Here is a 14,579-nt window from a genome sequence, read left to right on the forward strand (position 1 = left end):
CGACTAAATTCAGTTAGACTACAAAGTTAGTTGCCTAATATTAGTTACGCTAAAATGTCAGTCGACTAACTTTAGTTAGACTAAAAAGTTAATCGACTAATTTTAGTTACGATTTTTTTTAGTTAAGTTAATAACAATTTTTAGTTTTGGTCACAACACCAATAAATGGCAACGAGACCCACATCCTCCGAAATGGATTGCTATTAAACAAAACTTGAGATTCTGGGTGACAGAAAATCCAAGAGCAGCCCACCAACGTAGTCTGCATTCCGTAAAAATAGTGAGACGGTGCGGTGTAACTGCAGGAAAGGCTTTTCTTTGAAGATTAGCAAAAAAAAAGTAGATCCTGCTAGGGTGGCAGCTATATGGTTTATCTGCCCATAAAACACGCCTGCAATGAACTCTTACGGCAAATTTTTGGGAGAAGTATAGTTTCGCGAAACGTTGAAATTAGTTGGCCACCACACTCACCGGACTTAACTATTCCAGAATTTTCTTCATGGGGGTATCTAAAGATAGTGTACCGCAACATTCCTCGAACCATTCAGCCATTGAAGGCCAAATCCGTGAATAAATTAAAGGATGTACTTTTTAAAACTAAATAAAAATTTATTAAGAAGATTGTGTTCTGAGTATAAAAGAATAAATGTGAATTTATAAGAAATAAATAAGCTTATCCACTTTAATATGGTGTTGTGACTTTTGGGCGACCCTGTATATGTTCATTTAAGAGGGGGGAGGGGGGAGGAGGAGGATGGGTCTATTATCATAATTAAAGAAAAAATAAGTAATTTAACAACAAGAAGTTTTTCATTTTTTAAGTTTATTCTTTGATATATAACAAAATCATTTTATAAAAATATTTTATCTAAAATATATATTATAAATTCTGATATCTAAACATTTTGTTGAATTAAAAATTTTTAAATCTAAATATATACTAAAATCTTTTTAAGAAAACAAATTAATAAATAAAAAACACCTTTCACGCTTAGAAACGGATTTTTTTTTTCCCCCGAGAAATAATGTGAATTCAAGAGTTGTTGAACGATGCAGCAAAATGCGGTTGCATCATTCGCAAAAAAAAACAAAAAACTCCCGCATTAAGTTAAACATATAAAACTAATGTAACAATAAATCAGTTGTAATCTAATATTAAAATATTTCTGATTAAAATGTAATTAAATCTAATTTTTAAATATATTTTTTAATAATTTTTTTTTTAAATATAAAAACGACTTATACCTACACCAGTTTACACAAACTTGTTATGACGAGATCACTTCTAAGTAGCGTACACGTCGTAAGCGTTTAGAACTGATGGTTTAACTACACTTGCGCGTTTGTTAGCGATCGTGAAATCATCTAGTTCCTTAGAGTAATCATACGATGAGCTATGAATAAAAAAGCAAATTAAGTTCTTAACATTAAACTTATTCATGCGTTACAATTTATAAAACTAAAACTTGAAGGGGATCGAGTTTTAGCCGTAATGCTTGATGTTTAGAAAATGTATATTTTTTACATGAAACCATTGTAAGTCAGTAACAAACTTGCAATTGTTGTAAAGGTACATTCCTTAAGTGAAATCCTAAAGACCTACTTCGCTAAAGAGGAGAACAAAGGTGGCAGATGCAACAAATTCTAGCAATTGTTAATCAGTAAGATAAAGATTATAAACAATCGTTTTAAGTTGAGCTTCCACTAATCCGTTTAGCTACGGGAAAAGGAAAGGGATGGGAAAATTAATCATTTGAGCATACGCAGTGGTTAACTTTCAAAATTAAATTACAAACTGCGCACGCTCACGTGATTAATTTTCCCTTCCATTTGCCTTTCCCGTAGTAAAAACGGATGAGTGGAAACTCATCTTTAGATTGGTTGGCGTCCCGCTCGAATAATTCTAAATTATTCTCGTGTTTCTCTAAACCAATAGAATAGACACATCCCGAATTCCAATGATGTAATGTTACGGCTACCTGAAATCGAGGCGAACCATGACAAAATATTAATTTTCAAAATAAAACATTTTAACTTTTTTTGTTTTTTATTTGCCACAAAAATATTTTGGAACATGATGTTTTTTATGTTTGTTTATTGTTGTTAATCTTAATAATGTTTTTTTTCATTACTTAAAAAAAGAATATAAAAAATATGGATATAAGATGAGGTTAAAAAAAGCCAAACTATTGCATCTGTAAGAATACATATAGAGCATGCGATATAAAATAATTCGTAATGAAATATCTCTATCTTTGCATGGTTCAGTAAATCAAATTTTGACTATTATTTGTCTCCTTGAAAACTTTCAATCACCATTAATAAAAGATACAGAAAAAAGAATATTTTTTTAAACTAAAAGAATTTACTTTTTAATAATGAAATAAAAAAACTGCTTTTAAATAATAATATTTTGTTTGTCATATAATTTATTGTTCAACTTCATTAGTCTCAAGTTCTACGATAACAAGTAAAAGATATTTGATAAAAAATAAGTTTAGTTTATTTACAACATCTTTAAAGTACATTATATCAAAAGGAATTCAAATAATAATGCATCCTTGGAATGTATAAACAATGAAATCACAAAATGTTACTTGTGATATGTCTAGAGCCATTTGTATTTGAGTGTAATATCCATTTTCATGTTTTTTTCGCAAGACTGGATTGTCACTTTTTATTTTCACATAAAAAGATTTGTCGAGGACTAATTCTTTGGGTGTAAAGTTTCTCTTTGACCAAGGACATTTTATTTCTATTAACCCAATTTCATTATTCAACTCTCCATTAATTAACATACCATCAGGTGACGCTGCAAGCCATGGTAATTTAGGTTGCATAACAATCCCTGTTTCTCTGCATTTTATAGAATGATTAAGTTTGTGTTCCATAATGTCTTTATAAATATCTCTAGCAATAGGTTCAAACTCTTTACCATGTTGTACAGCTCTTTCAAAAAGTTTAGAATCAAATAAATTATATTTTTGTGTAAAGATGGATATTAGACTGTCAAGGGTTTTGGTTTTAATATATACTTTGTGAGCATTGCTAGAAGTAATTTTGTTTCTTCGTATTGCAAGCCACTTATCTGACAAATTTTGTAAAACTGTTGTTTTTTCAATATCTTTTGGCTCTAAATATGTAACTTTTATTTTTTCTAAATAGTGTTTCTTTTCAAAAGAAAATGTACAATTTGGGATGATGTCATTATAGTCATCATTTATTTCTTTTAAGAGTAAATACTCAAATTCAATTTCTGGTTCTTGAAAAGCAGATTCATCTTTAGCAAACTTTTGTATATTTGATATTATTTCAAAATAAGGTTCAACAACTTGCAAATGCATACTAAGAGGTGAGCCTGTTGCAAATTGACCAAATCTTGTATTTACATATTTGTAAGTGTGAATGGGTGGCACAACATGGGAAAAACCCAATTTTGTAGTCAACTTCAATAAGTTTTTTTTGCAACTTTAACACTTTTAAGTTCATGTGATGTTCATTAAAAAAAAGTCTTGGGTCATACAATGTAGAGTATATACCACGCTTATTATTTTCTCTCTTAACAGTTGAGCTCATTACAGGAGCTTTTCTTATATTTTTTTAACAAGGTATGCCCATTGTCGTTGTTTACTTGTACAAGAAATTTCAGTTGGCTTTTTTAAGAAATTTCATAGAGTAATCAGCTAATTCTAACAACAAAGCCATTACATGGTTACAATATCCACTCAATCCTGCTGGACAAGAACAGTAAGCATACATAACATGGGACGACATTTTTGATAGGTGTACAATAACTTCCCTTTTTTCCTTTTTCATACTCGCTTTACACAATCCTTTAGCTTGAAATACATTTTTTGCAGAATATGTAAATATTGTGTCTGATAAAATATAACGCTCATCTTGGAATTTCCTACCTCTTAAAAGTGTTTTTTTAATTCACAGTACTTTTGATTTACCACTTAATTTACGATAATTTTGAAATTCCTTTATGGTAAACAAGGGCATTTCTTTCAAGCTTTTGCCCCATTTGTTATGTAAAAGATACTTTTGATTTATCTTTGTGAATTTATACGGTATAAAAACATTACTTTCTTCTAAACAATCACTTTCAGATAAGTCTTCTGACAAAACAAGAGGAATAGCTTCTTCAGTATTTAAAAAATCATTTAGAGTTACAGTTGAGATCTTTTTTTAAATTTTGAAAGCATAATGTTTTTTTCACATCTAAAATTTTTGTCATGGTTCGCCTCGATTTCAGGTAGCCGTAACGTTACATCATTGGAATTCGGGATGTGTCTATTCATTTTGAGATTTCTATTTTTCAATACTTACAAATTCAATTATAATATCGTCGTTGTCGCAAGCAAACCACTTAAGTCAAAAAATTGAGGTAAATCACTTGTCCAAAATTTACAAAATAACGTCTAAATGAAAAAAAAAATTGCTTAATTATGTTTCAAGTATTGCTACAAGGTTATTGAATTTACAAAGATTTGTAGATGATAACATGATATTGACAAAATAAACAGTTTTTTGTCTGTCCTGTAAAATTTATTTTTTTGGACGCGCTATGCTTGCGACAACGACGATATGCTAAATTCTATTACAATTTTATAATTTTATTTCTAATTATATAACAATTGTAATATTGTAATAGAATTCATAACTAGATAACTATGTAAAAATTTTTAACTACATAAATATGTGACAATTTTTACAGGTGATCACATAGACCCAAGAGCTTCCAGAGAAAACACGTCGCAAGGTCAAATTAAAATATGCGACTCCTGATTTTACATATTTCTACCGAATAAAAATAGAACACCAGTTAAACAAAATTAAAATCTTGAGCGTTAAATAAAGATAACAATTTCAAAAAATAAAACAAGAATTGTCATGAGATGTTGTAACGTGAGATGTTGTAACGTGAGATGTTGTAACGTGAGATGTTGTCATGAGATGTTGTAACGTGAGATGTTGTAACGTGAGGTGTTGTCATGAGATGTTGTAACGTGAGATGTTGTAAGTGAGATGTTGTAATGTGAGATGTTGTCATGAGATGTTGTAACGTGAGATGTTGTAACGTGAGATATTGTAACATGAGCGGAATGTTTTCCAGATTTAATTCTAAACAACTTGAAAAAAAAATCAAATCTTGTTTTAAATTTTTTTTTTTAGCGAATTTAAAAACAGATGGGTAAAATTTGCTAATAGAAAAAGATTGGCAACCTGCAGTTTCATTTTTCATTTGAACATTTAAACAAAGAGAGTTAACTTTTTTAAAAAACTTTTCCACAGCTGATATGTTTAAAAGCTTCCTTTACATCTTTTTGTTGAAATTACTATTACGCCAATGATCATTTAACATTGCTTCCGTAATTTACAGTAAGTAGACAATTACATGAAGCTATTTTTTATAAAAGTTCACGAAAATGCTTGAAAAACTTTTTTTAAGTTCATAAATTCTAAAATCCTGAGAAATCCAAAGGACCTGCCTATTCATTTAATTTTATTGTTATCATAACAACCAAAGTTTTTATTAATATGACAATAATACCTATAATTAGTAGTGTTATAACTAATATTAACAATAATAATTTAGCAACTTTAATCACTTTTTTTTTTAATTTTATAGATTTTCCCTAAAAGTTTTTAAAAGGGCCTCTTTTCCAGGTGGTTCCAGGCAGTTCCAGGTAATTCTGAACTGTCTTAGCCTTCCACTCAATTTCCTGAATCAGCATCCAGTGAAGAGTCTTTCAGGATCATTTTTCATAAGTTTGAAACAAATTGGTTTTTAAATCTATAGTTAATAAGCTGACTTAATACAATGTACAACCACACTAGCCATGAGCCAATTCAACTGAAACCAACGGCTGCTTGTGGCTTAACAAGCCTACAACAGTTTATAGCAGGTTTAGGGTCTTTTTTTATATGGTAAGAAACTTTTACAAATCCAATTATTCAATATCTTTTTAATATTTAAAAAAATATGTGTATTATAAAAAAAAAAAAAAAATTTACTTATTTTTCAATCTGCTTTTTGAACAACAACAGGTTAAAACAATGACAACCAACAACAAAAACATTGTTGTTCCACCGAAGCCATATGCTAACTGCTTGTATACTACAAAAAATGTTCAGAAGATTTGATCGTGAATTTAAAAGTAACTAAATATCAAAATTATTTTAATAAGAAACAAAATATACTGACCATGTGGAATGGCTTTTTCAGCTTTATATTGACATTTATTTCCATAAAAACTATTTGAACAACTAAAAGAGATTTTAAAGATATTAAAGAGTTAAAAGAAAATAGAAAAAAAGTTACGAATGCTGGTTTTTAATAAAATATATATTAAAAAAAAAAAAAAGTGTATGATAACATCTATATTTATTAGGGTGGTTCAAAAATAGGTCATTGTAAAATTTCAACTAGAGTGGAAGCTTATAAGGTGCCCAGATATTGGTTTTATATATAAATTTTTTTTTTTTTTTTTTTTCGTTAATGTTCAAGGGTGGCCCACAGGCCCTAAACTTTTTAATTTTGATGATTTTTATCAATTTTTCAGAAATTTCAACGCCCGTGGGCCACCCTAAAACAATGGAAAAAAAAAAAAAAAAAATCATCAGTAAACTCAGAATGAGTAATAGAAACAAATAAAAATGCACTCTTAATAAAATTTTTTATGTAAAAATTCTGAATGAACTTGAAAAAATTAGGAAAACCGAATATTTTGCTTTTTCAATCGATTTCTTTTGTAATTTCAATCATTTTCTAATGATTACATTTTTATCATTTTTTACAGTTAAACCATCAAAAGTTTTAAATATCATACCACAATATTGCATTTTATATATAAATTTGAGAAAATATTTTTAAAAAATCCTTTTTTTTGTTGATCATGGTACAGTTTTGTTGACTAAAAAGTCAAATAATGCTGGAAGTAGCATTTGCTGCAAGATCGTTCTTCTTGGATCCTTGTTTACTTCTCTTGTAGACATGGTTAAACAATAACATATTTTGCCTCTTTTCCTCCTTATTGGATTTCATAATAAGCTCCTGAACCAATTTGATAGCTCTCTCAGAAGAATCATTGACTACATCTAGAAATTTGATGGTAGTCTCAAACTCTAGATAAAAATCATTCAGCTCCCAGAACTGTGAAGGGGTTTTAAGCCACTGCACTTCCCTCTTCCCATGGCCAATCTTATCAAAGATTAGCCAAGATTCCTCAGTAACAAGAGATGCTAGGGATGGAGGCTGATCTTGGGAGTAGTCTAGTGAGTGAAGAACCTTCTTATCTACTTCAATACGCTCCAGTTTGAAGGCATTGGGTCTGTGCAAATGAGTACTATAGAGTTTCTGAGCTAACTCGTCTCTATCAGGGTAATTCTTATCAGCTAAAGCAAACACAACTAGAACTGGACTTAAGTACCAGTCGTGCTTTGACATTATCGAACTACTTCAGTCGCTCCAGGAAGATTTATTTCCATAAACCTCTTCATTTCCCAGAGGGCTTTTATATCCTATACAAAATTTAACGTAAATAAGCAATATTCTATCATTATAGTTTACATGTTTTTATTTTTATTTTTATTCTAAACCTTTATTATTTTTACCTGATATGGAGAAGCAGCTGGGAACTCAGCTCTAAGGAACCATTTAGCATAAATTATACTGACAAACATAGCCATATCAGATATTTCCTCTTTGTTCTCTTTAGTTAGACCAGGAATATGATCGAGTAGAAGGTACATTTTCAGATAGTACAAGGCTTTAGCCATGAACCTGGCATGGTGTACAGGTCCAGGCATATAAAACCTGAACCTCTCCTCCTTAGTAACAATCATCAAAGAGAGCTCAACTAACTCCTGGTAATCTTTTCTTGATTTCCCATCCTGTATTTTATTAATTATTGTTTTTAAACATTAAAATACATACAAAAATAGTTAACAGCAAAATAATGTACTAGAATGAATGATTCATTTTACCTTGTTTTTAGCTGATAAGAATTACCCTGATAGAGACGAGTTAGCTCAGAAACTCTATAGTACTCATTTGCACAGACCCAATGCCTTCAAACTGGAGCGTATTGAAGTAGATAAGAAGGTTCTTCACTCACTAGACTACTCCCAAGATCAGCCTCCATCCCTAGCATCTCTTGTTACTGAGGAATCTTGGCTAATCTTTGATAAGATTGGCCATGGGAAGAGGGAAGTGCAGTGGCTTAAAACCCCTTCACAGTTCTGGGAGCTGAATGATTTTTATCTAGAGTTTGAGACTACCATCAAATTTCTAGATGTAGTCAATGATTCTTCTGAGAGAGCTATCAAATTGGTTCAGGAGCTTATTATGAAATCCAATAAGGAGGAAAAGAGGCAAAATATGTTATTGTTTAACCATGTCTACAAGAGAAGTAAACAAGGATCCAAGAAGAACGATCTTGCAGCAAATGCTACTTCCAGCATTATTTGACTTTTTAGTCAACAAAACTGTACCATGATCAACAAAAAAAAGGATTTTTTAAAAATATTTTCTCAAATTTATATATAAAATGCAATATTGTGGTATGATATTTAAAACTTTTGATGGTTTAACTGTAAAAAATGATAAAAATGTAATCATTAGAAAATGATTGAAATTACAAAAGAAATCGATTGAAAAAGCAAAATATTCGGTTTTCCTAATTTTTTCAAGTTCATTCAGAATTTTTACATAAAAAATTTTATTAAGAGTGCATTTTTATTTGTTTCTATTACTCATTCTGAGTTTACTGATGATTTTTTTTTTTTTTTTTTCCATTGTTTTAGGGTGGCCCACGGGCGTTGAAATTTCTGAAAAATTGATAAAAATCATCAAAATTAAAAAGTTTAGGGCCTGTGGGCCACCCTTGAACATTAACGAAAAAAAAAAAAAAAAAAAATTTATATATAAAACCAATATCTGGGCACCTTATAAGCTTCCACTCTAGTTGAAATTTTACAATGACCTATTTTTGAACCACCCTAATATTTATATATGCATTAACATAGATGCATACACATCATTTCAATAGAAAAATGTTTAACTTACACACAACCATCAGTTTTTGTTAACTTATCATGAAAACAGCGACCGCCATTCTCACAAAAAGTTTTATTATCATCACTGCATTTTATGGATTCTAGAGCATCAATAAAAAGTCTAAATATTTCAAAAACAATTTTTTCTGAAAGAAAATTTAAAATTAAATTGCTTTATAATTTAAAATTATTATATTCAATTAAATACTATCTTAAATTTACCTAGAATTGAAGAAGCAAGAATAGTTGAAGAGTTTCCAGTGCCAGCGGTGTTAGGTGAAACATTAATGGGACTTGATATACTACTCGTAGAGATTAAATTTGTTTCAGTGGTTGCAGTGGAGTGAGTGGAAAGAGATAAAACCCCATTTACTGATGATTGATTTGTAGAGGTCTCATTTTGAGACTTATTAACTGATAAAACCGATGTTGATGGATTTAAAGAGAAGTAGGAAGAACTAAAAAAACCTATTAAATGAAATTTAAGAAGCATTTTCACATAGTGAATACTTTAAGTGAATAAACTTGGTATAATTTGTTATCTTACACAAATACTACAATATTAATATTCTTACCACACAATAACTCTTACTGATATACACTATTACTACTACTGGTAAATATAGTGTAAACTTTTTAAAGAAAAAACACTTAAAGATTTAAAATTTGTCATAAAACTGCTTTTAATTGAAATGTTGCTGGAACTTCAGAAAAAGTTCCTGAAAATCAAAAAAATCATAGATACTTCTGGCTCATAGTAAAAACAAAATAAAAATAGCAATTAATGAATTCCTAAAAAGCAAATTCTATAAAAACATTTGATTTGTCTAGTTAATTAATGATAATGATTAAAAAGCATCAAAAAGTCCAAAAAAAAATTTTCTTAATAAAATAATAACAATAATGATATTCAAAATGTTTCTTAAGTACAAACTAAAAGGAACCAAAAAATAAACAACACAATAAAGTTAACCTTGCGAAGTTGTTGAATTTTCTGAGGTCCCTTGAATTACACTCTTGCATAGCAACAACCATGTTATATATAAATACTTTATTATCATAATCATTTTCTAAAAATTAATTCAATATAAGTACATTTTATATACATACATACATACATACATACATACCATACATACATACATACATACATACATACATACATACATACATACATACATACATACATACATACATACATACATACATACATACATACATACATACAAACATACATACATACATACATACATACATACATACATACATACATACATACATACATACATACATACATACATACATACATACATACATACATACATAACATACATAAATTGATGAATTTATGCTCAAAGATAATGAAAACGGTTTTTATTTGCTTTTGTTTTTAAAAAGGACATGTATAACAATATATTTCTAAAATGGTATGTAAATAATAGTTGCAAACAGTATAAGTATAGTTTTTTGCATCCTTCTAAAACTTTCTTGAACCCCCTGGGAACTTTAGGGAATTTTCTTAAATGCTCTTGATATTTTTATGAACCTCTGGAACTTTTTAGCACTTTCTGGAGTCTTCTAGAAGTATGGAAATTAGCATGATTTATAGTATACGAGCTGTCTGATAGATCAATCCTAACTAATCATTACTGTTTTTCAAAAATATATCTAAGTATAGTTTTCATTCATAATGTCATATAAGAGAAGTGTTTCCACTACTGAAAGAAATAAGATGATTTGGACAAAGAATCTTGTACGATTTCATGAGCCACATAGGAAAAGAAGAACTGTTCCACTTGAAGAAAAATCATTGAAAAATAACAGCAGGATACCACTCAAAGTGCAAATTGTTGGTTGCTATATGTTCCTGGGGGAATTCATCAAACATAGAAAGAAGTAACAAATTTACCAAATTTATCAATTCAAATTGTACACACAAAACTGGATCAAGTGCTGAAGACTTAGAATAAATGTGTAAAACAGGAAAAATATGATTTATTATGTGAACTTTTTGACATCACAAAAAGATGGTGAACTGCAACCAAATCAGCAACATCTTCAAAGTTGTCAACCAGAAAAGCAGCAACCATTTATCAGCAGTTATCTCAAGATGGGGAATCTAGCATGTTCATATCCACTATTTAAGAAGCTACTAAATTTAAAGAAGAATTGAAGAGAACATTACATTCTGAAAACTGGTCACTACATTTTGATGGGAAAATATATTAATCACCAAGAATATCAAGTGTTAGTGTTGAAGAATGAACAAAGAGAAGTTAAGTTACAAGCACTAGATCTACCAGACAGAAAAGCAGAAACGATTGTCAAAGACATAACAATCATTCTTTTATCCTGCAACTTGTAAAGATTTACAAACAGCTCAGGATAAAATTCAAGAATGGTAAAAAAGTAATTACTGAAACAGCAGGATGGCATAATGACATGAAGTTTCTATTTTATTTAGCTCGAGTTTTCCAGCTTTTTGAAAAATCTGGAGTATTTTCTAAAGTGAAGTTTCAGAAAATACCAAACTTAAGTAATGCAACAGAGAATTCCTGAGTAATATTAGCTCTTTTGGCATTTACACTTCTACCAGAGAGAAGAGACTCACTACTTAATATTTGTTAATTCATCTCTTATGCATGGTCAGATCATTGGTTTACTGACCAAATGTACGATTCAGGTGATTATCAGAAGCTATGTAGTAGCTTGCAAGTTCACAAGAAAGCGTTAAACTCTGTGAAAAAGTTTTAGAGTCAGGAACCATCAAGACTGGAAATACCCAAAATAAATCAATGTGCAGAATGGGCAATCAAGTGGCTTCAAGAACTTTTCAACGTCTGTAAAAAGAAAGAGAACCTAAAGCTTATATTTATTTTGTTTAGCAAAACATAAGAATTGTATACTATGCTTTAATTGGACTAAATACTTCACATTCTTTTTTATGCAGTAGCTGTTTGTTCTTATAGAATTGCTATTTCAGCTTGTAATCTTATACTTATTTCTAATTTAGCGTGTTACGCTGTAACAATAAATTGTTACATGCTTAAAAACTACATAAGTACTCTCCATTTACAAAAATTAGTATTAAAAAATTTCAACTGTAAAACAATTAAAGCCTTTACCCAATATAGTGTTCATTGATCTATGACCCAGGAATATGATCAGAAAAAAGTCATAACCTTAACATATATATGTATAGAGGAATAGTGCCGTGTAAGGTATGATGGCAGATTAGTAAAATCTCACATGTAACGACATTTGTTACACACTATATCACAAGGGTCAATGTCTTTTATTGTGCTGACATTCTATATGCCACAGTCATACCAAGCGGATGTGTACATTGTGATTTTTTGTGATTTTGAATAAAAAAGTATTGAAAAAAAAAACAACAAAGTTTTATTGGATATCTCTAATAAGGTATTATTTAGACCTTCCTCAACATTTTTGGTTATGTTAATTTTGTCTCCATTTGCACCACATAAAAGTGACATCACATGCTTCCAACACTAGCTTGTAAGGTATGGTGGCAGAATTTTTCTAAGGTCTGATGGCGGATCATTTTTTTGTGTATAGTGGTGTATATTATTGGCAAACGACATATTCTGTGGCATTTGTATTAGCATTATTGTGATTTTTTAGTTTTTTTTTCCTTTTTTTTTGACACATCACATAAAACAAAATTAGAAAAAACAATTGACTTAGACCAAATGTTGAAGGCAGTCAAAATGGTGAAAATTTATGGCAATTCCAAGGCATCTGTTGTTAAAGCAAATGCAATTCTGGAAACCATACAGGCTACATTGGTAAATTCCACAAAGTAAATATTCATGTTTCAAAAGAAACTGACTATGTGGTGAGGAATATTTTGTTTGATTTCTCTGTGATCAGTCCAAAACCAGTAAGTTTTGATTTCTTTTCAATTGTTTCTTTCTTTTTCTTGTTTTAAATTTTTTTTATATGAAATGTTAATTTTCTTTTTATGCTTGTGAATCAGATCTTGAGTACTCAACAAGGAAAGGAACTGATTAATTACCTCCTTCATACCAGCTTGCTTTTATGATTTGAGCATTAAAGAACTAAGGAGCTTGGCATATAAATATACTAAAAAGATTGGTGTCAAATATCTACCTTCGTGCGACGAAAATGGCTGAACAAGCAGAGAGTATCATAAGATTTAATCCAAATGTTTTTTCTGAAAGTGATTATGTAGCTGCCAGATTAAGTGGTGAAAATCTATTTGGCAAAGAAGGCGATGATCCAGAAGATTAGCACCATATCTTTGTTTTACCAGATCACAATATAGTGACCTCAACTGCTGCGCACGAAGGAGTCATCACTTCTGAGTGTTCTGCAATAGCCAGTGCATCAAGCAGCATGCTGAGTTTTGCCACTTCGATATCATCTCCAGGTGTAGCATTAAAATCAGTTGGGACGCTGGAGATTGGAACACCAGCAAAAAATGCAATTGCGGTTGACAGGTGATGAAGCCAACCACCGAATTATGTAAAATGATAAAAATCATCATTTTTATCATTTTACATCATTTCCAATTGTTTAAATAAATAGTTTTCACATCTACATATTGTTTTAGTTGCCTTACAATTTTTGAAATTCAAAAAAATCAATGCTGTGCACCAAGAACTATAAAATTTCACTCAATTTTAACAATCAGTTTGGACAGAAATATGCTCAATGGATGCAACTGTCTGCTTTTCGAATTGTAAAAAATACTGATTTTTGAGAGAGCAATATGCAAAAAACAAAGTGTTCGCTACCATACCTCACATTCCCTTATCTAAATTTCACACTTCTAGTTCATATCACTTATTCACGTAACACCACTTATTCACGTAACACCACTTATTCACGTAACACCACTTATTTATGTAACACCACTTATTCACGTAACACCACTTATTCACGTAACACCACTTATTCACGTAACACCACTTATTCACGTAACACCACTTATTCACGTAACACCACTTATTCACGTAACACCACTTATTCACGTAACACCACTTATTCACGTAACACCACTTATTCACGTAACACCACTTATTCACGTAACACCACTTATTCACGTAACACCACTTATTCACGTAACACCACTTATTCACGTAACACCACTTATTTATGTAAAGGTAATTAGTAAAAAAATTTTGACAAAAAAATAAACAAAAAAAACACAAGATAAAAAAATGAAAAAAAACAAACATCTGAAATAGGTGTTGCAGAAAAAATTCACAAGCATTAGTACTTTCCATGTTTCATAACACATTGCCATGCTTTTTTGCACCATTTATAACTTGATTAGTATCATGTTAACAATATAATGCCAATATAGTATGATTGTTCATAACTCCTTTAAACCTAACATTATGTTTAAGATTTTATAGTTTTGCTGTAACACCCATTATATTTAGCAAGAAAGATATATATTTAAGATAAAAGATTACCATATTTTTCTTTTTTCATTAGGAAAATGCCTCTGACATTTCCCTAATGAA

The 14,579-nt window shown here is 30.0% G+C and overlaps 2 protein-coding genes across 2 annotated transcripts; both read right to left on the reverse strand.

Moving 5' to 3' along the window:
* Positions 1-1,056: 1,056 nt before the first annotated feature.
* On the reverse strand, positions 1,057-14,442 carry LOC145191441 (uncharacterized). Its single transcript, XM_090066360.1, has 7 exons — positions 14,287-14,442; positions 10,037-10,133; positions 9,286-9,531; positions 9,074-9,164; positions 6,212-6,273; positions 6,022-6,124; positions 1,057-1,394 (listed from the first exon to the last, which is right to left on the reverse strand). Exons 2-7 carry the CDS (start codon positions 10,128-10,130, stop codon positions 1,286-1,288), a joined length of 705 nt encoding a protein of 234 aa, XP_089922486.1. The 5' UTR covers positions 10,131-10,133; positions 14,287-14,442; the 3' UTR covers positions 1,057-1,285.
* Positions 2,346-4,240, reverse strand: LOC149881855 (uncharacterized). Its single transcript, XM_090066357.1, has 2 exons — positions 3,969-4,240; positions 2,346-3,653 (listed from the first exon to the last, which is right to left on the reverse strand). The coding sequence occupies exon 2, from the start codon at positions 3,342-3,344 to the stop codon at positions 2,544-2,546; it is 801 nt and encodes a 266-aa protein (XP_089922483.1). The 5' UTR covers positions 3,345-3,653; positions 3,969-4,240; the 3' UTR covers positions 2,346-2,543.
* Positions 14,443-14,579: the final 137 nt, after the last annotated feature.

Source organism: Hydra viridissima, unplaced genomic scaffold (genome assembly GCF_058129835.1).
Source record: "Hydra viridissima isolate aposymbiotic clone 2 unplaced genomic scaffold, HvirCarnegie_v1 scaffold_11, whole genome shotgun sequence".
Lineage (NCBI taxonomy): Eukaryota > Metazoa > Cnidaria > Hydrozoa > Anthoathecata > Hydridae > Hydra > Hydra viridissima.